This window comes from Rhopalosiphum maidis, chromosome 4, assembly GCF_003676215.2.
Source record: "Rhopalosiphum maidis isolate BTI-1 chromosome 4, ASM367621v3, whole genome shotgun sequence".
Classification (NCBI taxonomy): domain Eukaryota; kingdom Metazoa; phylum Arthropoda; class Insecta; order Hemiptera; family Aphididae; genus Rhopalosiphum; species Rhopalosiphum maidis.
This window is the reverse complement of record NC_040880.1, coordinates 7,795,205-7,818,613: the sequence shown is the minus strand read 5'-3', so window position 1 is coordinate 7,818,613 and position 23,409 is coordinate 7,795,205. Positions and strand designations below refer to the sequence as shown.

Below are 23,409 nucleotides of genomic sequence, written 5' to 3'. Positions count from 1 at the left end.
TAATAAGTCCATGATAATGGGTTTGGCAGATATGGGGACTATCATTATAGTTTTAAAATTGTAATAATAAATAAATTATAAAATTTATCCAAGTGTAATAAATACTAAACAATAATACATCGATATTTTATTTTTGTAAAAACATTTTTAAGAACTATTATAAAAATTATAATAATTGAAATACTACTTATTTTGAGTAAGATAAAAAAACTTTTGAAAATATATCCACAAAATAATATATATATAGTAATAAAGGAAATTTTTCATTTAAAAAAACAGAAATTTGTATCACCACAGTACACTTCCAAACTAGTTTAAAATATCTCAAGAATTTAAATGTATGATCTAAAAGTATATATTTAAAAATTCCAAAAACAAAAATTAAAATAAATTCAATATTAAAAAATGGGCAAGTGGGTATTGCTCTGCTGTATAGTAGAGATGGAGAGTAGGTCACTGATCACTATAATGGATGTGTTAAATTTGAATGCAATGACGGGTATCATTGTATACGAAAAACGATTCTGAACGGAGATGATTTGTCAGTCAATGATAAATAGTTGGATATATTATATTATTACCTATATTTAAATTATAATATATCGTTATTTTACGCGATTTCGTAAACAATTAAATTTCATACGCTCATAAAATGTTTTCTATATTGACGCTGGAATTTTTTTTACAGTTATTTAAAAGGAAACTTATGGATAACCTTGTATTGGATTTTTGAACCTTAAATATAAATCACAAAAATTTTATGAATTTTCAACTTCAAAATTCCTTGCAAATGTTCGTGATTTTGATATATTTTGTAAACATTTGAACTTTAAATGCTTATAAAAAAAAATTGTGACTAACGATTTTTGATTTTTTTGTTTTTACTACAATAAGTACAACTTATAATAAACCTTGTATTAAATTTTAAAGATTTTTTGGATAGCAAAATTTTTTTTATCGGCGTTTTAAGAAAAAAAACTTTGAAAAATCGAAAATTTCAATTGTCTATAAGTAGCTTAAAAAAGGTCAAAATAATCGTAAATAGATAACCATAATATAAACATTTGGTGAAAATTTCAAGTATTTACAATGATTCGTTTTGGAGTTAAAGCAAAATCATAAAATCGATTTTGTCAAAAAGTGGTTATGCGTAAAAATTCCCGTTTTTCCGTTATTTTTTCAGAGTTTTTCCCGACACTTTTGAATACTGAAACTATACGATTCTTATGAAATGTATGAAAATTTTAGCTTTAAAAAATTAAGAATGAACATTAATAACTAATTTATTATATTAGTTTCATACATATAATATAAAAATAACTTATAAAATAATTAAAACAGTAATATAAATTTTTAGTCTATAAACAAACCAATTGGCTATTTTATGTGTAATTTTCCAGTAATATTCTAATTAATATCAGGAATCAATGGTCAGTATCTGAAATATTATAAATTATAATTGAATCATGAAAATATTGCACTTGATAAATTTGTTATATTTTTTACAATTTTTCAAACAATAATTGGTATAAGATTTAGCAATATTGTTTTTTTTTTGTAAAAATTCAAAATATACTGAAACAACTTTATTAACATTTTTTTTTTTTTAATCCACATGACCATTTTAAAATTAAACTATGTGACACACTTTCAACTACAGTGACTTTTTAAAAATATTTTTTTTTTAATGATAATAACCGTGTCGACAACTTGTAAAACACAATTCATAAGACATAATTTCATTAAAATTCTAAAATATAACTTAAAACGTTTAAACATGGTGCAACTATTTTCACTTTTAACGCGTTTACATAGATACTTTGGTACGTTTCCCTGAAACGTCCATTATCAATATACGTTACTCTCGAATTTAAAACGATATTTTACACGAACAATATCGTTTGACCTCATCAGAAATATTGTTATTAATTATTTTGACATTTCGAGTCATAGTATATTTTGCTCTAGTTGGGGAATAACATTTTTGTGTGACACTGCAACGTCGTCACCTAATATTCGAGAGGTCATTAACGGAGGTATACCATTATTAAACTGCAGGTATACGCACCGCCTGCCGCCGTCCGAATGACGTAAAACTTTCTCGATCGGAAATCACACAAAATTCGTTATTTGTTTATCGGTCAAACATCATATTTCATTGCAATTAGCATAATTACCGGCGCGTTTCGTAAACACTATCCATCAGCCAATAATTACCGAAGACATCGTCTTTAATAGTTATAACGTGGACGGTTGTCGGCTGGAGAATTCCATAATACGATCGTCGTCGCGAGTGCAGCACACTCGGTTCACATGTTGTACACGCTACCGCCCGCGAAACTCGTACGACAGTATTCCGTAAATCGCCGTAACACAGAACGATCATCTACCGAGGACGGACGGAAAGTTTTTAGTAAGAATATTTTCGGTATCTGTATAAAATAAAACGCACGATGATTATTATGTACATAATCGCCTTGACATGAATTTTTAAAGAGTTGATACTGGTAGTTAATAAAAATAAAAATAAAAAAAAAATTGGTATCCGCGACCATACAATAATGTACGATTTTCAATTGTGAGAAATTACAACGCCGTGAACTGAACCTGATTTGTTTGTGTTACATTAATTCATGCGTAAGAGTCGCATGACTATCTGTGATGCTGTTTCTTTTTATCATAATATAATATATGGTCGTTGAGTCACGTATTATATAATCGTTACAAATCGTCTAGTCTCCGGTAGGTAGCATATTATAATAATATTAGCCGTGTGACACCGTTTAAAAGTTAGACGATTAAAACTTTTACAATACGAATTTAAATAAGTAATAATTCGATCACTATTCGACACGAGTACTTGCGGGCTGCGGCGTAATTATTATACAAACAAATACTGCATAATATACCCGTATCGCCAGCTAAGATTAAAGGCGCAAAAAAAGATTACCTAGATCATTGAATAGTAATAAATAACAATGCGCATCTTAATATGATTGGAAATAATTATTAATATTCCCTTACTTACATTTTATACTCATCTATAAATAAGTCATTATTCAACGCCCACGAGAAAATAAAGAATAACAAAATAAATGTATCTAAACCACATGCCAAATTTATAATATTAAATATTACAATACAACAGTGTAAAAACCTTGGTACAAAGTTATTTTTAAGCGTTATTATAATACGTTGTATTATTTTGAAAGCAATGACTGTTTATTGAAAACATTAAAAAAAGATTTTAAATAATAATTTATTTAAATTATAATGTCTATTTCAAAATTGATAAAATATTAATATTTTATTCTATTCTATAAGATTTATTAAAACTAAATAACGCTTTTCAAAATTAATTTTATAAAGTAATTCGCTTGTGCTAATAGGGGAGCTGCAAATATGTGTCTTACGTTTTCTTCGCATATATTAGTGTAAATTATATATTTTTGCTAAATAAACTTATTAATATTATTATAACTAATTATAAGTACCTATATTGATTAAAACTGATGAATATGAAATGATTGAGATTTATATATTGTATATAAATTACCTAAAACAAAATAATATTATTAATTTAGTCAAAAATACGTAGGAGTAATTTTAGTTGTAAGTGTTTGAAAATTAAATTTTACAAAATATAAAACACCAATTAGAATATCAAATACAATACCTGACGACATTTCTATAAAATTAAATGACACATACATTGGTATAACTCAGCATTTAAAAACAAAAGTATTTACAGACAACAACAAAATTATTATAATGCCATTATATTCTTATCTTCGATAATTATAAAAAAAAATAGAACATATTTTAGAGAAAAACATGAACAATAGTTAACTATTAAAAAATTTATAATTTATATTCTATTTTTATAAAAGACGAAATGTCCATCAATGGGTCATTCAAATTGATCACGTTTTTTCTCTTTTTTTCACATAGCTCATACTCTTATTGTGCCTACTGGTAGATATAGGTAGATTGTGTATAATTTATAACAAATAAAAAAATATATATATTTTTTATTTTTAATTCACATTTAAAATATAAAATCTTGTTAACTAACGAAAAATTCATATTGCAATCTAAATAATGAAAGTATTTCAATATATTTTTTAGACAGCATAAAATGTTAACTATATATAATTAGATTTCTGAAAGACTATATTATTAAATTTTAGTTTAAAATAGTATTGGTTAAGATCAAACAAAATGTTTAAGCATTCAAAAACTATAGCATATATCATTTTATCATTTGTATTATAAAGTCATCAACTATTTGAAAAAATATTCGATGGAATTTAAACAATATAGATTAATATATATTGTAATATATCTAATAAGTATTCCCATATTCTATTAAAACAGAATTACTATTATTTGAACTATTTAAATGGATGTTTTTTTTTTTTCTGTAATTTTAGGAGAACGAATCAAGCGCCATGGCGAACTTGACACAAGCAAAATTGAATCATTTCGTGTCTGAAACACAAGATCAATTATTAAAATTATTCGACAAAGAACTAGTTTTTGGTAAGAAATCTAAAATTAATTGACTATTTTTTTTTATTAATAAACTTTTAAGCTACCATTAAGTATCATTACCAACGTAGATACTTGCGCGTTCAATATGTTACTCATTTATAGGATGAATAATCTTTAATAAATATAACTGCGTACAACTAAAATATTGTAATTGATATTATTATAGATGAAGTGGTCGACTCGTGGCCATTTATGAGTACACCATGGCCAGTACTTTCAATATTATCTGTGTACTTATTGTTCGTATTGAAGTTCGGCCCAAATATGATGGAAAACCGGAAACCGTTTAACATAAAATATGTGATGCTTTTGTATAATGCTATACAAACACTTTATAACGGTTGGCTTGTAGTATGGGTGAGTTAGCTTTTTATTATTCTGTATTGTTATTCATAATATTGCACTCATAATAAATAATTATGATTATAAATATATATTTAAAAAGTCCCCGTTAAAAGTTCACGTATTACGTAATATGATGTGATGCGAGAAATAATAGTAAAGATAATCAAAATCAGTTTTGAGGATATTTCTTTTTCTACAAAAATTTAAATGTTGTACACGATTTATATAAATGTACCTATTAAAACTTATTAAACAAATCTGCAACTCTTTTATTGTGATTTGTATGAAGATGAGTAATAGATTAAGATTTAAAATACATTATCAACTAATATTCTAAAAGAAATATAAGTATATTTACTTTTTCAATTTTAGTTTTTTGTCACGCCTGGAGCAGTTAACTACCATATGAATCATTTATGCCATCCACTCCCTCGAAATCTCAATCAGTTTCTTATACACGAGGTAAGCAAAATCAAACTGATTAAGTTAAATATTTATGAATTCTATACATTTGTTTGTACTCAAATTAACATTTAATCTAATTCATTTTTTTTTTTTTTAATAGTTAAAGAATGATATTTAAAATTTAAATACCTAATATTTCTATGTATCGCTAAAGTACAAGAATGACATAACTCAAAAAACATTATTTTTCAAGAAAATCATTTAAAATTTAAAGTTATTTTTTTATTAGATAAAATGCAAACATGTTTAACATATTGCTATTCATATTTTACATATTAAATAGAAATACACATTTAATTGCGTGATTTCAGAAGTTCATTCTACAATAAAATGGTATCATTCATTTTTATATTTTATAATACCTAAATTAATACAATTAATAATTGTTACTAAATTAATTCACACTTAATCCAATAAACTTAATCTAAATATACGAATTCATTATTTGTAAGAATTTCATTAAATATCCATATTCTATAGAATGTCATAGTACTCATTTAAGTATTTTATTATACGCCTATATATAATTGTATTGTTTAATATTACGTTGAATTTTGAAATGTTTCAGTTAAACAAAGGTTCGTGGTATTTTTTCCTATCCAAAGTAATGGATTTATTAGATACAGTAAGTATTTAGTTTTTTTTTTACTTACAAAACTAAAACATTGGTAAATTAAAAATATATTACTTTTCTCAATACGGTTAAACGACATATTTATTACCGTGTTGTTAAATACAATACGACAATATTGAACGATTCAATGCCAAAACTAATAATTCCTTAACCGAACTTCAATTATATTATGTATCAAATCATTCATATCGCAATTCATACATCAAAATTGACGTATTTTAATCCCTTAGTCACAGAAACTAAAATAAAACGGAAATTAACTCGTACATGATTGATACGATCAAACTAATTTTGTTATTAACGCACCGTTCTTATAACTAATTTCTGCCCGAATGAATGCTACGTCATATTTCATTGATTTAATAATAACACCAAACAACTCACGTTCCTAAGTAATAACTAACAATCAAGTAAAACATCTATAACGATTATTGATATCGTATAATATTTAAAAAATTATATTTCAACAATCATTTGGAAGTTCATTTAATACCTGCATGCGTATCACATTTACTTCACACTTGTTTACATTTTTGTAACAGGTTGTGAAATAAATGAGACAGCTAAAATCCGCAAGAACTGTGAATTATAGTAAAACGCGTCATAAGATTTGATTATATTATTACAATACTAATTCAATCATTTACTAACCATTTTAGTATAAATTATAAAACGTCTTACCTTATAAAAGTATCGTCAGTACAATTGTGAAACCATACTTATTTTTCTACAGAAATTCCATACATTTTCCATCACAATTATCATTACTATATTATGGAATAATTTATAAACTTGTTTATTTCACTACAGGTGTTTTTCGTCTTGAGAAAAAAACAATCGCAAGTATCTTTCTTACATGTTTATCATCATGTAAATATGGTAATCACATGCTGGGCTTATCTACGGTTCATAAAAGGTAAAAAAAAGAATGTTTTATTTTTTTTTATTTTAAAAGTAAAATATTTAACTATTTTTATTAAAAAAAAAAAAAAACTTTAATTATTAACACCAACAATTATATATATATTGTTTGTGTATAATTATCACGGAACTTTAATAAATCAATAAAAAAAAAAAAAAAACCATAGAATTATTAAAATTTTAATTTAGAATTTAAAATATATGTTAATAAATAATCAAGTAAAAAGGTAAATAATTACTCTTTATGCAAAACTCATATGTTATGTCTTATATATATTGTTATTGATATGTACTATATAAATACATGTTTTAATGTATATTTCATATTAATAAAATTAAGTTTAAGTTTATAGTAGGCAGCATAGTTCAATAATTTTTACATTAAGTTAAAACACAGGTTTAATGATTACAAGATTAACAAATAAATCATATTTTTAGGAGAACAACTGATATTTGGTGGACTCATAAACTCATTTATTCATACGGTTATGTACAGCTACTACTTTTTGTCAGCGTTGGGTCCACATATGCAAAAATACTTATGGTGGAAAAAATACTTGACTCGTATGCAAATCGTAAGTTCACTTATTTGATTTAAAAATATTATTACTTTCTTGAAATTTTAATGATTTTAACCGATAATTATTATGACGTTATTTTAGATTCAATTCCTATCGATAATGGCATATAATGCTGGCCTGTATACGTTTAACTGCAGTTTTCCGAGGTTATTTATGCTATACGTGATTGCTGATGTCTCATTATTTTTGTACTTATTCTTAATGTTCTATAAAAGAACGTACGAACAAAGCCGCAAAGCGAAAGTACACGCAAATTAAACAAACAAGAAAAAATGCCTACCTTTTCATAGTTTTCATTGTTCGCGAAAATGTGATTTTCTATATTTTTTTTATGTTATCAATATCTTTACAATTGTTTTGTTTTTTTCTTAGGCTTAGTACAATTAATAAGAGTTCTTTACATTATATGTATTTTTTTTTTAAATTCACTTTGAGTACAAAGAATCACATCGCGTCGTGTAGTTAGTTGTTATATTAATAACAATAACGAAACAATATTGATGAACTATGATTTCAGTTATAAATGAAACTTATTTTCTTACCCATAAAGGCATATTGTTTTAATTAGTATGTATAATATTATATTAATATTTCAATATCTGTGTAACGTCTACACATATATTTTATGTAATTAGTATTTTAAGGACTTCATATGCTTATGACTGTACAATATCACTTTTAATAACAACCGAGGATAGAGCATTGTCAATACCATGTGTATATAAGTATATATTATATTTAAATTGTTATCATTAATGTATTACAATATTCCATTTTCCTATATACTTAAGTAATGACTCTAAATGTTATGACTTATTTTATATTTGAAAAAATATATTTATTATAAACTTAGTATTTTGTATATGCACAATATATTTAATAATTATTTGATAAGTTTTATTTGTTGACTTAACTATCCAAACAGTTGTATGTATGTGATTTATTATTAATATGACATCATAATTTAATAGGTAGTTAATTTATAATAGGTAATTGTGTGTTAAAAGCCACATCAAAAAAAAAAATCTATCCTTAAGATTAGGGTCTATCCTGAAGGATAATTATTAATTAATGATTAACATATTATGAACCATAATTATGATAATTATTAAAATTATAAAAATTTGCTATGTAACAACATCATACATTATGACATAGCCGCATAAGAACATCAATGATGTGATGATAGGATATTCTATGATGTGCTAAATATGTTAGCTTTTACCTAATTTAGTTTCCATCGTACTTACTATTTAAAAGTTCAAGCCCCGTGGGATATTCTATAAGTCATGATTATAATTATAAAATATTTTACTGGTGTTTTATATTTTTATCATTGAATAAATTACCGATATGTTAAAAAAAAAAAAATTATCATAGCTATTTCACAATAAGACTGCTATTTCTCGCTAAAACGTATTAAATTAGTTTCTTAAAAATAATTGATTACAATTCTATAATTAAACATTGTACATTTATAAATTGTTGAAGTATAAATATTTCAATAACTTAAGAAAGTGCATATCTTTAAAAGTGTAGCTCAAATGTTATTTTATATCATAAATTGTATACTTGTCTACATTAATATCGTTACGTATAGTTAAGTACATAATTAAATACTTATGGCTAAAGCAATATTTATGGTATAATTGATAATTATTATGTAGCTTACATTTTTTAATCATTCATCAGTATTAGTTTTAGAATATTTTATTATTGTGAGCTTATTTATTTATTAATAATAATCTATTTTTGTAAACTTAAAATTTCAATAATAAATAATTATTAATGATTAAATACTAATTCAGCATTATTTATTTATTTGACAAATTCAATACAAATTGTGTACATAATATATTACACAAATTGTCTGACATTGCACGTTTCTGATTTTCAACAGATCAAGTTTTTTTAACTTTATTTAAAAAATAAAAATATGTAGCATAATAAGTAAATTTGATAACAATAGATCATATCGATCGTGATATAAATACGGATGGCTTCAGATGCGAATGCAGGAGTGGGGGTGTTAACCCCCGCCCCCTAAATATCAGAAACAAAAAATAAATTACCTAACCTACAAATGAATAGTATGATATTTCTGAACATTTTTTCAACCCCCCCTCTCCTGAAATGTCTTTCGCGTCTTTTTTTATGGCTTCATAAATTCAAGTGAGGACACCGTTCATCAACAGCATCTCCTATTTTAAATATAATATTATATTTTTTTTCTTTTTTTTTCATGAGTTTATAACCTGATTAATACAAATTTTTACTTAGTTGAAGTTAGATAATTAGATAGTTAGATATAATTCTCTGACTTACGATTTAGGCACTGTAGTTATTTTCATTTCTAATTAGGAAAGAGGTGACTACTAACTTGGGTTTCTAGGTTTTTGTTTTGCTTATTCTAGAACTCTAGAATATATGTGAGTCTGGACTACTATGTTTAATTTTGTTACATTAGAATAAATTTGGCTATTATTTAAATAATTTTAATATGAGATGCAGTTGTATGGTAGATTTTACACAGTATCAGTAGTCAATACGTATTAAAATCGTAATTTAAATTTCCTTTAATGTCGTTTCTGTTTTCTTTTTTACAATCTGGATAATGTTTCCTAAGTTTCTACAGATTTTTAAAAATTCCCAAACTATTTACGGGGTGGGTGATTACTGAATATCATTACATATTTCATATTTTGCAGGATAGTTAAGACTTTTGATACAGATGCCAGTTCAGTGGTTTTTGCAACACATCTAGGATGGTTATTTCAATATGTTCTAGAACATTTGCAGTAAGTTGTAATAATATGAGTTAAGAGTTATTATAAATCGTTTTTCAAATTGCGTTTAGAGCTATTACTGCAATAATGTTAATACTTGATTGTTTTACAGTTTTTTCGCAGTTCTCCTTACAATAATATATAAACTTAATTAATACATTTTAAGTTATTTTTCTTTGTTTTATAATATTTCAATTGTTTCAAACTTTTTTTTATAAATTATAAATATTAATAACAAATTAAATTATACTTTAAGATTGTTCATGTTTGAAAAAATTGAGTAAACTTTATTTTAAGTCCCAACGTGCAATCTTAAATATTGTGTTTATAAAATAAATATGAAAAAGTTTATATCTGCAACTAGGGTTGTCTTGGATATTCTATGACGAGCGTTCATGATTTGTCTCACCAAGAAAGCATTCTGTTGAAGTTATAACATTTATTGATACAATAGTGTAATTTAATTTACATAGTGTTTACATTGTTTACACAATGTTTAAATTATTACCATCGATTTACAATATTTTAAATCAAATAATTTAAGTATATAATATGAATCAGTAAGACAATGATTTGCAATAATATTGAAATATAAATAATATATATATTAATATAAAAAAATAACATTGACTTTCTAAAATACAACTCAAACGTCACAGTCAATTAAATAAATTATTGTTAGAATTATCGAAAAATGTCGAAATTACTTTTGCAATGCTTGAATAAAATATTTAAGACGCTTAATATTTATTCCTCGAGAAGTAATCTTTTATTTTACAGGCTGTTGCAATTGATTTAATATTAAAATTAAAATGTTATAATTTTTTTAATTTTAACACGGGTCTTCTTTTGTTACTAAACATAAATCAATTAAATTAATTATTATCGTGTAACGAATACTGACATTAAAAGACATAGGTACCAATGATACAATTCGTCGATTTAAAAATGATTCGTCACAACTGATGCAATATTTATTATTATAATATAATGCACTGGTGGACTAATCGACATAATATGTGGTGTATTCTTATGCGTGAAATTTTTCATTTCAATTATTTTAAACCCAATATTTGTTAATAATATTAATTGATTATTGTAATCGTCAAGTTGTTAATAATTGTAAAAATAATTAGTAACGTGTCATAACTTTAATAAAAAAATTATAACAATAGTGTATTTGAATTTTTATATGCCAAGTGGAATGAAGAGGTTTTGGATTTTACAATAATTTGCTTTATTCGAGTTCAATCTGTCGACAGTGCTTCAAAAAATGATAACACAAAAAAATAATAATTCTAGATATAAATTAAATAATGTTTTTTTAATATTTAATTATTAATAAGTCCTGACCATTTTTTTTTCAAATGATTGATAGCTGTACTCGTATACTTATACTTGAAAGCTGAATCGAATTATTGGGTGGGAGTTGCTAATGTTTTTAAATACCAAAACAAAAATAAATTGTCACGCTAAGCTATATTATATATATATATATTCTATACCAAATCGATGTATCAATATACATATGTGATTTATAAATTAATATTTTCGATAAAATTCTACTATTTCACTTTAAATTCATTTTCGGTAAGTAAGTTATTTTACAACGTGTATAGCGTGTTACGAAGTTTAAATCTTTTATAAGAACAGTGCTGTATTTTTTTTTCTTACGCAGTAAGCGGGACTTACAATCAAATATCGAGTACCTATTGAACATTTAAAAGATACAAGTCGAGTGTGCTTATTTCCCATACATTTCTTAACATTAAAACTTACGAATTACTATATATAAGCATTTGTATGGTACTAAGATTTACTCATTTAAAACCAAAAGTAAATACCCAATTGAAAACGGGTATTATATAGTTCGTCAAATTTGTTGAACAAATTAAATCAATACGCGCTCATGACTGTACATTAATTTAATTATAAATATACAATAGTTCACGAGAAGAATATGAAGTTCTAATAACGAAAACAGTGTTTTGTCTTAATTTTAACAATGTGTACACATAACCTACACATAACCATGAAGTAAACAACTCGGTCGTTTTTTGTTAACAGAAACATATTTGTTCAAAATCAATTTATATTATAGTACCATAAACACTAATTATATTCACTAATTATTTTATCCTCTATCGAGGACCTGACAAAATATTCATCTTAATTAGAAATAAGGTAACTATTTTAAGTTAAATACGTTTTTGCATTGTTTTTAATAATTAATGTAAAAGCTTACTAAAATGGTCAGTCATTTTATTTTATAACTTAAACGTTTATTTTTTATCGAGGTATTTTCTATAAAAGATGTAATTACTCGTTGTGACAAAATTATTTAAATAATTTATAATATTTGTATATCATTATACATATTAATCGATATATATTTTTTTTGTCCAAGAATCCACACTTTACATTGATGAAAAACAATTGCATTTAAAGCGAAAATAAAAAAAAATGTATACATCTATATTAAACTACATAATTCAGACAAAAGATTCTTTCAAAGAGTTTGTAAAAAGTGAAGTTAAGTACGGTAAGCAATAATTTGTATAGACTATTTTTAAGCTTACAACAATTTAGGATACAGGTCATTAATTGTAAGTAGTTACGCGATATCTGCTCATTATTTATATTATATTTAAATAAATAAACATTAAAGCATATTAAATAATATTTAAGTTTAAACATATAATATCATATGTATTATATTTTATATGTGTATTCTATGCATCGAATGTGTTGTATAAATTATACATATGATCACATATAATTTATATAGGTAATATAAATTAAATTAAATATTAAAAAGTTTATTATTTTAAGTAGACGAAGAAATCGATTCATGGTTATTCGTAAACAAGCCATGGCCAGTGCTCGGGATAATTATTGTGTACTTATTGTTCGTGATAAAAATTGGTCCCAAAATGATGGAGAATCGTCAACCATATAATATTACTAAAGTAATTTTGGTTTTCAACTTTGTACAATTTTCCTACAACGGTCTGCTTTGTTTATGGGTGAGTTGATATTTTAATATTTTACGAAGATAATTATTGCGTTCAAAAAACAATTAGTAGTAAAAACACTAAAAAAAATAACAGTTTTTAAGAATCTTTCAAGGTTATTTAAAATTACTAGAACAGCACGCGTGCTATACTTAAATGATCTCTGTAAAATATTTAGTTTGACAAATACGTATTTACACTAAGCTACTCAATGATATTTTCAGCGAACATAAGTATCGAAATATATTGTCATACAAATTGTATTATAATGGTAAAAGCTTTCCCTTTATAAACTTTTTTTGAAAAATTAAATTTGAAGAACATATGTTATACAATTGTTACTGTACTAATTCCTCGGACGTTGATGAAACAACGAATCATAAATAAAATACAATTATAGTGACTAAAAATTCTTAAAAACGATTTCTAATAAACTTTAAATTAAAATCAATAATCCTTATTTCTATTAATTACCTGGCTACTTAATAATTATTATAGCATTTTTAAAATATATTTATCAGCATGTTATTATTATATTATTAGTTAGCAAAAACCTATAGTGGATAATTTTACTACGTGAATCCAACCTAACCCAATTTTGGTCTTATGGTTTTTATTAATTTAATAGTAATAAATTATAGTAATATAATATTACTAACGATGTTTTAAGATAAATATTTCATGTGTGTACATGGTTATTATATTATTGTTATAATATGCTATGCTTGCAATATAATTAAATATTTTAAGTAATTAAAAGTTTTGAATGCTATTTCATACGCCAGTACTTCGTGCAGATTAGGAGATAAAAAATGTAGGGCGTCGTCTATAACTACAAACATATTAAGTTACAACCCACATGGTTTGTACTCAAAAAAATATGCCACATCATAAATATTGTTTTGTGAAAATTAACTCGGCGAAAATTATTAAAAAACTAAACATTCATAATAATAGAATATATCTTGATGAGCATTTTAAACACATTATTCATAACTTGAATTATTATTTTTATTATAAAATATAAAGTAATAATATTTTAATATAACCTCACTTTAAGATTAAATTAATACTGATTATTATTTTGTATTATGTGTATAAGGAGGTATTTAGAAAGCCGCTCGTGAACATCCAATACTAAAATTCATAAATAATAATGTAGTTTTATTTCTAATACATTTATTAGTATCTATACCTTAAACATCGGAAGCAATTTTTAAAGGAAATTTATTAGTTTAATGTATAAGTTTATATAACGACTGTTTTTATGAGATATGTTGTATCATAAGTTATTATGTGTGTATATATATATATACAACATAGTTATAGTTATCAAAATGTTAACAAAATGTATCCCTTCCTTCTCTCACTCACAAGTTATAAAATTGAAAAATGAAAGTGACAATATCCGGAGTTTGGATGTTAAAATAAATAATATCAACCGTCATGACAAAATCGTAAAAAATTGAAGTTTATATTTAAACATTTTTATTTTTCATTTTAGATTATTTTGATTCCCGGTATACCAAAGTATATATTTACTCACCTATGTCATATCACTAATGACACTCAGCACGAGAGATATTTAATAAAATGTGTGAGTATATTATTTTATTGGTTATAATTTTTAAATTACATATTATATTAGGCAAAATAAAATTTAAAAAAATTATTTTCTCACTATAAAAAAAAAAAAAATATAGAATGTAATATGTAATTGAAATCCTTTAAATGTACAACGAACTTTTCACACTCCTGGCCTGAACTCAGCAAGAATAGCACTATAGCAGTGACTATATTACTTACTTATAAGGAATATGTCAATAAGAATAGTAATGGTTCGATTCTGAGAAGAGTGATAAATTAATTTGTCAGTTATGGTATTTATAGGGGGTTATTTTTTTATTGCATCATTACATTGTAGGAAAAAATACTTACAAATTAAACAAAATTGTAAAAAATAAAAAATAAATTACAGCAAACCTACTATTTATAAAATCTATTTTGGTTTTTTTACTCTTAAGTCGAATTAATTTTGAAACATGTTTATTTTATGAAGAATTTATGGAATTAGAAAAACTTAATAGATGTGCAGAGTGGCCTGTAATACATACTAATATTATGAGTCAATAGTGTGTACATTTCTAATTTTGTTGTATGGGTAATTTACGTTAGACAAAAAGTTGTTGTTTTTTTAGAGAAGAGAAGGGTGGTTATTTTTCCGTTTTATATCTAACATTTTTTTCTAACCGTATGTGACGAGTTTCTGGTTATAATAAGAAAAAATTGCTGGGCAATGGTACTCGTAACACATTTTTACTGTTTATTTTATAAATTTATAATAGTTTATACCCCCACTAGCACATATCTGTCACAATCAAAATTCAGGTTTTGGTAAAAAATACATTATATATATTATATTTTTATATCTAGAACTCTGATTATTAAAAATACAATAAACGATATTTTTTATTAAGCATAATAGTATAAATAAAACGAGTTAATTAATTTAAAAATACATCAAAATACAATATAATATTTGGTACAAAAACTAATTTCTAGCACTTAGATAAATACGTACCTATTTATAGTGTATTATCTATATAAATCTAATTGGCAATTGCCACAATTATAATATCATATTGTGCTAAGAATTATACTTTATCATAATATCATATGTAAAAATTTTTCATGTATTTATCTCGTTTTTATACACAATATTATAATACTATCAATAAGTTATTTTCTTTTGTTTATATTGAATTCTTATGTCAGTGAATTGTGTGATCGCGGTAGATCGAAAAAGTGTTGAAATGCCTTAAAAAACATTAGAAAAACCTGTTTTGAATGTTTAATAAAATATATTAAATTTATCATTAGAACAAATAATCTATGTATATATCATAATTCATAATGCATAGTTTATTCCTATATTTATCCTTAAACGTATTTAAGATGAACTATTTACTATGTCTTATATGATTGTTTGGTTATATTTTACTATACAAATTGTACAATAAATTGTAGATAGGTTATCTACCATCTAGTTATATGTTACATATGAAAAAATATTTTACACTAAATTATAAAATTATATATAAAACAATGGATTGGATTTACTAATGGTAGTATGGGATTTCTTATTTTAGAATTTTTGGACTGGCCCAAAAAAAATATATTACTCGCTCGCCAAATTACTCATCATAACACATTAAAAATTCTATCATCACTAATAAATTTACTAATCATGTTAAATTGTTAAATTATTCATTTATAACGATTTTCCATTTTCACAGCTGCACACTGTTTCATGGTTTTACTTCATCTCCAAGATCATTGATTTATTGGATACAGTAAGTTTTGCGAGTATATTAACACCTAAAATAATAATACAATATTATATTACCGTTTACCATTATGCAATATTGATTACAGGTATTTTTTGTTTTGAGAAAAAAACAATCCCATGTATCTTTTTTGCATGTTTACCATCATACAAAAATGGTAATCTCGTGTTGGGTACATATAAGATTTTTTAAAAGTAAATATATTTATGTTAATTATTTTATTCATAGTTACCATTTTTATATCTATATCGACAGATATGAATTTTGTTTATTCTGCTTTAACGTATACTAATCAATATAACCAACTAAAATATTCATTTTAAAAACAACAATACTATACAATTTATTTTTTTAATATACACATTATATAAAATATTTTTCTTTTAATAATTTAAACGTTAAAAAAAATCAAAAATTGTATTACTATAAAATAGTCAAATATTTCATCTTCAATGAAAAAAATGTATTTTGAAGACTTAAAATTATATAAAAAAAAAATTCCTAAAACATATTATACATATACCTTTTGAAAAAATGAGTGTCTAAAAGAACCATCCTGTATATTTATATTTATATAGAATGTATTCGGAGAATTTAACAATTTTCCATTACAATTATACGTATATATGACCTGTATAATATATACGTGAAATATACGTATATGTGATCGTATTAGAAAATGAAAATCAGAGCACTAATTTAAACGTCATTAAAATGTTAGGAATAGAAGACACCTATAATTAAAATTTGGAGTATAAAATATAATACAAACAAAATAGGTATCAAATTTAATTTTACTTAATTAGTACTATTGATTTTATATTTGAAATAATTGTTAACATACCTCACAATTCTACGCGCACCGTATAAACAAAATACATGGGGTACCTATACATTTAATAATAAAATAAATAATTACGTTTGCAGGCGAACAAGCGGCTTACGGTGCGTGGCTTAACTCGAGTGTTCATATTGCTATGTACGGATATTATTTCCTTGCTGCACTTGGACCATATATGCAAAAATATCTGTGGTGGAAAGTTTATGTTACACGATTACAAATTGTGAGTACCCAAAAATATAAATATCTAATTATTTTCGAGCACTGAAAAAATTGCAACAAGTCATTTAATTTTAAATTGTTTTGTCTAGGCTCAACTATTCATCGCAGTAGGCTATATAATATTCCTGTATAAATATGACTGCACCATGCCAAAAGTATTGGCATTTACCCTAATTATCGATATCATTGCATTTATTTATTTGTTCATGGGTTTTTACAAGTCCGCTTATAAGGAAGATAAAATAAACATAGCCAACACAAAAGATGATAGAATAGACACTGTAGACAAAATTAAATCATCATAAGAGTATATATTCTGTCATATTATATAAATCGGTATTTTGTATTCATTTTACATATACTTATTTACAATTAATTATATCCATACTCGGTTAAAATTGTACAGCTTACTTAAAGTAAGTTTTATCCGTCAATTATGTATATCAATAAAAAGTCAAATACAACCACGGGACAACAAAAAATTGTAATTCTATTTATAAGCCACCTTGCCTATATGTATTAACTTTTCCTCTCACGTTACTTGTTAACTATTATAAAAATTAAAGAGAATATTCTCTAAGATGTTATGGATTTCATTTTATTTTAATAATTGACTGTATTTTAAAATATTTAAAAACATTTATCATCATTTGCCTCATCAATATTTATATTAATATTATTAATTGTTAAATAAATATTTTCATAGTTAAATATATATTTAATACTTCACAATTATTTTACTAGTATACGTCAGAGAGAAACATACTTTTCGTGTTGGTTTAGTATTTCCTTAAAAAAAATACTGAATAACTTAAAAATATTTTATTGAGTTTATTAAATTTTAAATTGTGAAATTATACAGAAATTATAAAAACTCAACTTCACTTAGTAAAACAATACGTTACTTTATATTTTAACGTGATACTATCATATTTATTATTAATTATATTAAAATATTATATTACACTTCTTATATTTTAAGTTTAATCAATAGATAAAATGAATACTTGTTTTGATTTCATTTTTAAATATAAATAATAATTTTACTATAATATACTATAATGTGTCTGATGGCTTAAATGAAATGTATTTAATTAATAATAATTTGTAAGTATGCCACGGTAGTCACCGTGCCAATTATAAAGGCTAAGTTTATAAAAAAACTTAAGTTTAACAACAGTCAAACTCAACGAGAACGTGTCATTCCTGCTTCCAAAATCAAAGATAACTTTTCTAAATCTATTTTAAATTCCAATTTCAATAAACCGTCAAACTACTAAAGCTTCTTCCTCAAACCAAAACCATCTCCATTTTTCTTCGAACATCGAAACATTATTTATTTCTTTTATGTCCGAGTTCAAATCTATCATAAAGCCTCTCTTGTCTCTTCTAACGATTTTATTAAGTAAAGGTAAATTATAATTATCTATATACCTTTCTACGTCTTCCCCATAATATTGTTATTGTTTCATTTTATTTGTACATTAAAACTACATAGGATTCATAATTTTGTATTCTTGTCTTAATTATCTTTATTTTATATAATATTATAAATCTAAACTATTTTATAAAAATCTATATTGTGTTTATCTATTTTGATTGTTGAGCTATCATAGTTTTATGTTAGTAGCAAAAAAATTAAAAATAATAATAATAAGTATAATTTTAGGATGTAAAAAAAGCTATGTTCTACATTGTTATACTGCATTCACATTTTTACTTGTGTAAAAGAGTAAGAATGCTAATACATTATTAGTAAGCAAATTATTCCTATTAAATTCGCAACGCATTCTTACTTAATGGTATATTGATTGGGGTATACAGCATATAATCATTTCTGTAATTTTTTAACATACACACTAAATATACGATGATATTTAGATTTACATCTAAATGGAATTTAGATTAGGAATTTCAATCACGGAAACAAAATATTCTAAAATGGTCTTCAATTTTAGATTCAATTAAATTTTCAATTTTTAATTTTTAAATAATATGGGGGGTAACTACCTAGGACATACAGGTAATTATCAAAATAAAAATATTTCGAGAACCAATTTGTACTCATTTAAAAAATATCCTTACGTTTATTATGCTAACAAATAATGTGTGAATAATTTGAAGTACATTTTTTAGATAATTCAAATTGGTCTTGTAAAAACCATGTGAACCATAAACAATTTTTTAGAAAAATACTTCAATAAATATCCAAAAACTATCTTCTTAGAGTAAAAATTATATTTTTATTTAATTTGCACAATATTTAAGGTTTAGAGAATATATTTTCTTTTTTTCTTTATGGTTATTTTTTGCCATTTTCACCTAGCTACATGACAATGTTATTAACCTACTGTACACCCACAAAAATGTTTAATGTTAGTTAATCCTTTCTAATACTACATTATTAAATAAAACAAATTTATTATTGTACCATAAAAAAACTATTTTACCAGAAATATACTGTTTTAAATTTTTCTTAAATAGAATTATTTTTTCAAAGTTGACACTATTGTATACATATATATATAATCATAAGAATAAAATTGATTACCAATAATACAGTTCCGTAAAATATTTTTTTTTTAACGAACTCAATATCTACCTATTCACGAGGCCGGATCTAACATATTTTTTACCCAAGACAAAATATAATATTACCGACCAAGACTTCCGGGGCAAGTGCCCCGGTTCACCTCCCCCCTAGATTCTTGGCACTGCTTATTTAATAGCATTATAAAATAATAATAGTAATTATTAGTCAAAAAATAATTAATTTATATTGTTTCTCATGAATATTAGTAATTTATTTTTTATTTTACGTCTTGAATAAAATTTGAAAAAATTGTAATTTAGATTTTATGCATTTACATAACTTTTGAAATATAATTATTATTGTATAGTTATTTGATAAGTTGTAATCATCTAATAAATAATATTAAAAATAAAAACTCAATGCTATTAGTCATCAAGGAGTTTTTATTAAAAAAATTCTCGACACAGTGCATCATTTCCATAAAAAAAAATCCTTCATCTGCCTGTAACGGAGTAAGGATCCACGAAAATGGCCCTTTTCAGGACCAACACATAGCATAGAACAACATTTGCGTATTACGTGTAGATAGGCAACATGTATCACAACACCGTGTCGACCAATCAGAGACAGACGCCACTTTAAAAGGCGATTACCGGTCACCTATTAAAACAACAAATAAATGAAAGACATTTATGGATAGAAGAGATCATCCCCGCCCCAATGATACCAATTCGACCTTTGTAGGACAAATACCGGCTGAACAACACAAGAAACCGTACGGACAGTAAATCGGCCGCCCGGATAGGATGTTTACGTTTCGGTACGGTAGCCAATATATATACGGGTGCATTCGGACAGACGAACTCACTCTTCATCCACTCTCCGACCTTAACATCACTTAAGAATCAACGATCGGAAACCGAAGAATTGAAGACTCAAGACTCAAGATTCAGTAAACACTCGTGAATACGAGGCGGTGATCTCACCAGTGAACGATCATTCCAACGGCGAAGACGGCGGTGAACGAAGACCTGAACACGGAGGCTACGATCGACGACAACGCCGTAGTTGATCAATTACGACAACTACCGCCGACGCACCTCCGACAGAACGGTCGATTACCAGCGGCTTTACACACGGTGTCACCTCTCTAGCCACCGGTCACGCAGTGCCCCATTCTCTCAATCGAACTACCATTGCGATTGACCGTAAAAAAGTCCTTTTCAGGACTATTAACACAGGCCCTCCCGGCGCGCTTATTCGGGCGTTCACTCTGAGCCGTGACTTACACAAGACCGTAGAAAGGTATTACGGGCTCGTCCCAATTTATTGTAAATAATTTTATATAATAATTGCCCCTAAAAATTGTATTATAGTCGCACCTCCATAGGTCCGATACCGCCCGTCACGGCCTGCTTACTCAAGCCGGCCCTACGGTCCGGATTAAAAGTAACTCTCCACACAAATGTACATTCATTTAAATATTGGAAATATAGATGCGTGATACCATAAATTGGCATTATATATTATTCTTAAAGATAGGTCGCCGAATATCGGCGTACCGTATCATGCCATTGTCGTCAAATTTCAAAAAAGTTTTAATCAGATTAAAATTAATTTTTTTAGTGATTTCTAAATCGTGTTTTATATTAATCAGTTATAAATTATTCAATCAAGAATAACCTCTGATTATAACATATTATAGCTGTGTAGCTATGTACCTGCTATATCGTGAGTAACAATAATTTTGAGTTCATAAATTAAATTTTTTTTTAATATAATCACAAAAAAGTATCCAATGAATAAAGTTAAAATATAATAGCGTTGATTGAAATAAAGTTTAACTTTTCCTGTTAAAACTTGTAAATTGTTTAAATGACATTGTTATAAATATATATTTACATATATATTAGTCAGGTAAAATATATTTTTACCGGAAACAAAAAAAATACCGTAAATTAATTAATAATAATGTATTATATTAAACATTAATTGAAAAAAATTCTTGATGAAAATAAACTAACAATGTCACATTGTGTGTCAAAATAAATAAAATTGATTTAAATATATCAGCGATAAATAATTACCAACAAATGTACAATCAAGTGAAATCTATAAGTAATACTAGATTTCTAATTAGTTATGATTATAAGTTATAACTAAAAATATAATAATTTAATATATTGTTGTATACACATTACTTAATTTTGTTTTATATATTCGTTTATAATTTTGAGATGGACTGTAACCAGTGGATCAACGTCTCTATCTATTTATACCGTTTATAAATAGGTAGCCACTAATGAGTTAATATAAAGGACATCATAAAACTAATTATTTTTTAACATGATTCTCTCAAGTATACTAATAATTTAGAAAAATAAAACATGAAGAATTCCAAATTTAAAAAAATCATTGAAGACCTTATAATGTTCAGAAATAGATGACTTCATTCTATAATTACAATAATAGTATAGTAAATTTCGTTTCGCTAGTTATTATTATTTATGATTCTGAAATTTCCTTGAGTTGTGAAAACTGAAAAGTGTTAATCATTTGGGTTATACAGTGCAAAACTGAAAACAAATAATTTTAGAATCAAAATATAGATTATTCTTAGTATAGGTAGTATACATAGTTTATTTCAAGAGGTTAAATTGATAATTTCGTGTCGTTTTCATTAAACTTCCATTATAAATATCAATTAGCAAAATGTTAATTAGGTTTTATTCGAACATACGTTTTATATAATTATTATTTTTTCTACTGTCATTATTTAATTACATTTACAAATAGTGATATGGTTTTGTTTTTATTATAAATGTTTTAAAATTATTTAACTCAACTACTGTGCTAAAAAATGTAACTTCCACATAAGTAAATAGTAATACTCGTCATTGTCAATAACCATTTAAATAAAATGACAAATTAATTTTTAAAGATTAATGACCAGTCACGAATAAGTAATTAAGTCTACGTTAAATGAATTGCATAATTCAATTCATTCAAATTAGTTTAATATTTTTAAAGAATTGTTAATTTTTAATCCAACTAAACTCATGGTGAAGTACATATTAATTAATATACACAACTTTTAATCTTTAGTCTTTATTTCGGGACATTCCGGTAGATAAAAAATCAAAATCACTTTTAGATATCTAAACGC

General features: G+C 25.0%; 1 protein-coding gene across 1 annotated transcript in view; it reads left to right on the top strand.

The window, feature by feature from the left end:
* The window catches only part of LOC113548558, a 30,113-nt gene extending 11,793 nt beyond the window's left edge, over positions 1–18,320 (top strand). The window contains exons 2-16 of the mRNA XM_026949503.2: positions 4,434–4,542; positions 4,721–4,911; positions 5,272–5,361; positions 5,933–5,989; positions 6,809–6,914; positions 7,358–7,494; positions 7,582–7,754; positions 10,209–10,298; positions 12,749–12,828; positions 13,122–13,312; positions 14,805–14,897; positions 16,597–16,653; positions 16,736–16,841; positions 17,575–17,711; positions 17,800–18,320. Coding sequence (XP_026805304.2) covers positions 4,452–4,542; positions 4,721–4,911; positions 5,272–5,361; positions 5,933–5,989; positions 6,809–6,914; positions 7,358–7,494; positions 7,582–7,754; positions 10,209–10,298; positions 12,749–12,828; positions 13,122–13,312; positions 14,805–14,897; positions 16,597–16,653; positions 16,736–16,841; positions 17,575–17,711; positions 17,800–18,015 — 1,815 coding nt within the window. The 5' untranslated portion in view covers positions 4,434–4,451 and the 3' untranslated portion in view covers positions 18,016–18,320. The remainder of the gene's footprint in view (positions 1–4,433; positions 4,543–4,720; positions 4,912–5,271; positions 5,362–5,932; positions 5,990–6,808; positions 6,915–7,357; positions 7,495–7,581; positions 7,755–10,208; positions 10,299–12,748; positions 12,829–13,121; positions 13,313–14,804; positions 14,898–16,596; positions 16,654–16,735; positions 16,842–17,574; positions 17,712–17,799) is intronic.
* Positions 18,321–23,409: the final 5,089 nt, after the last annotated feature.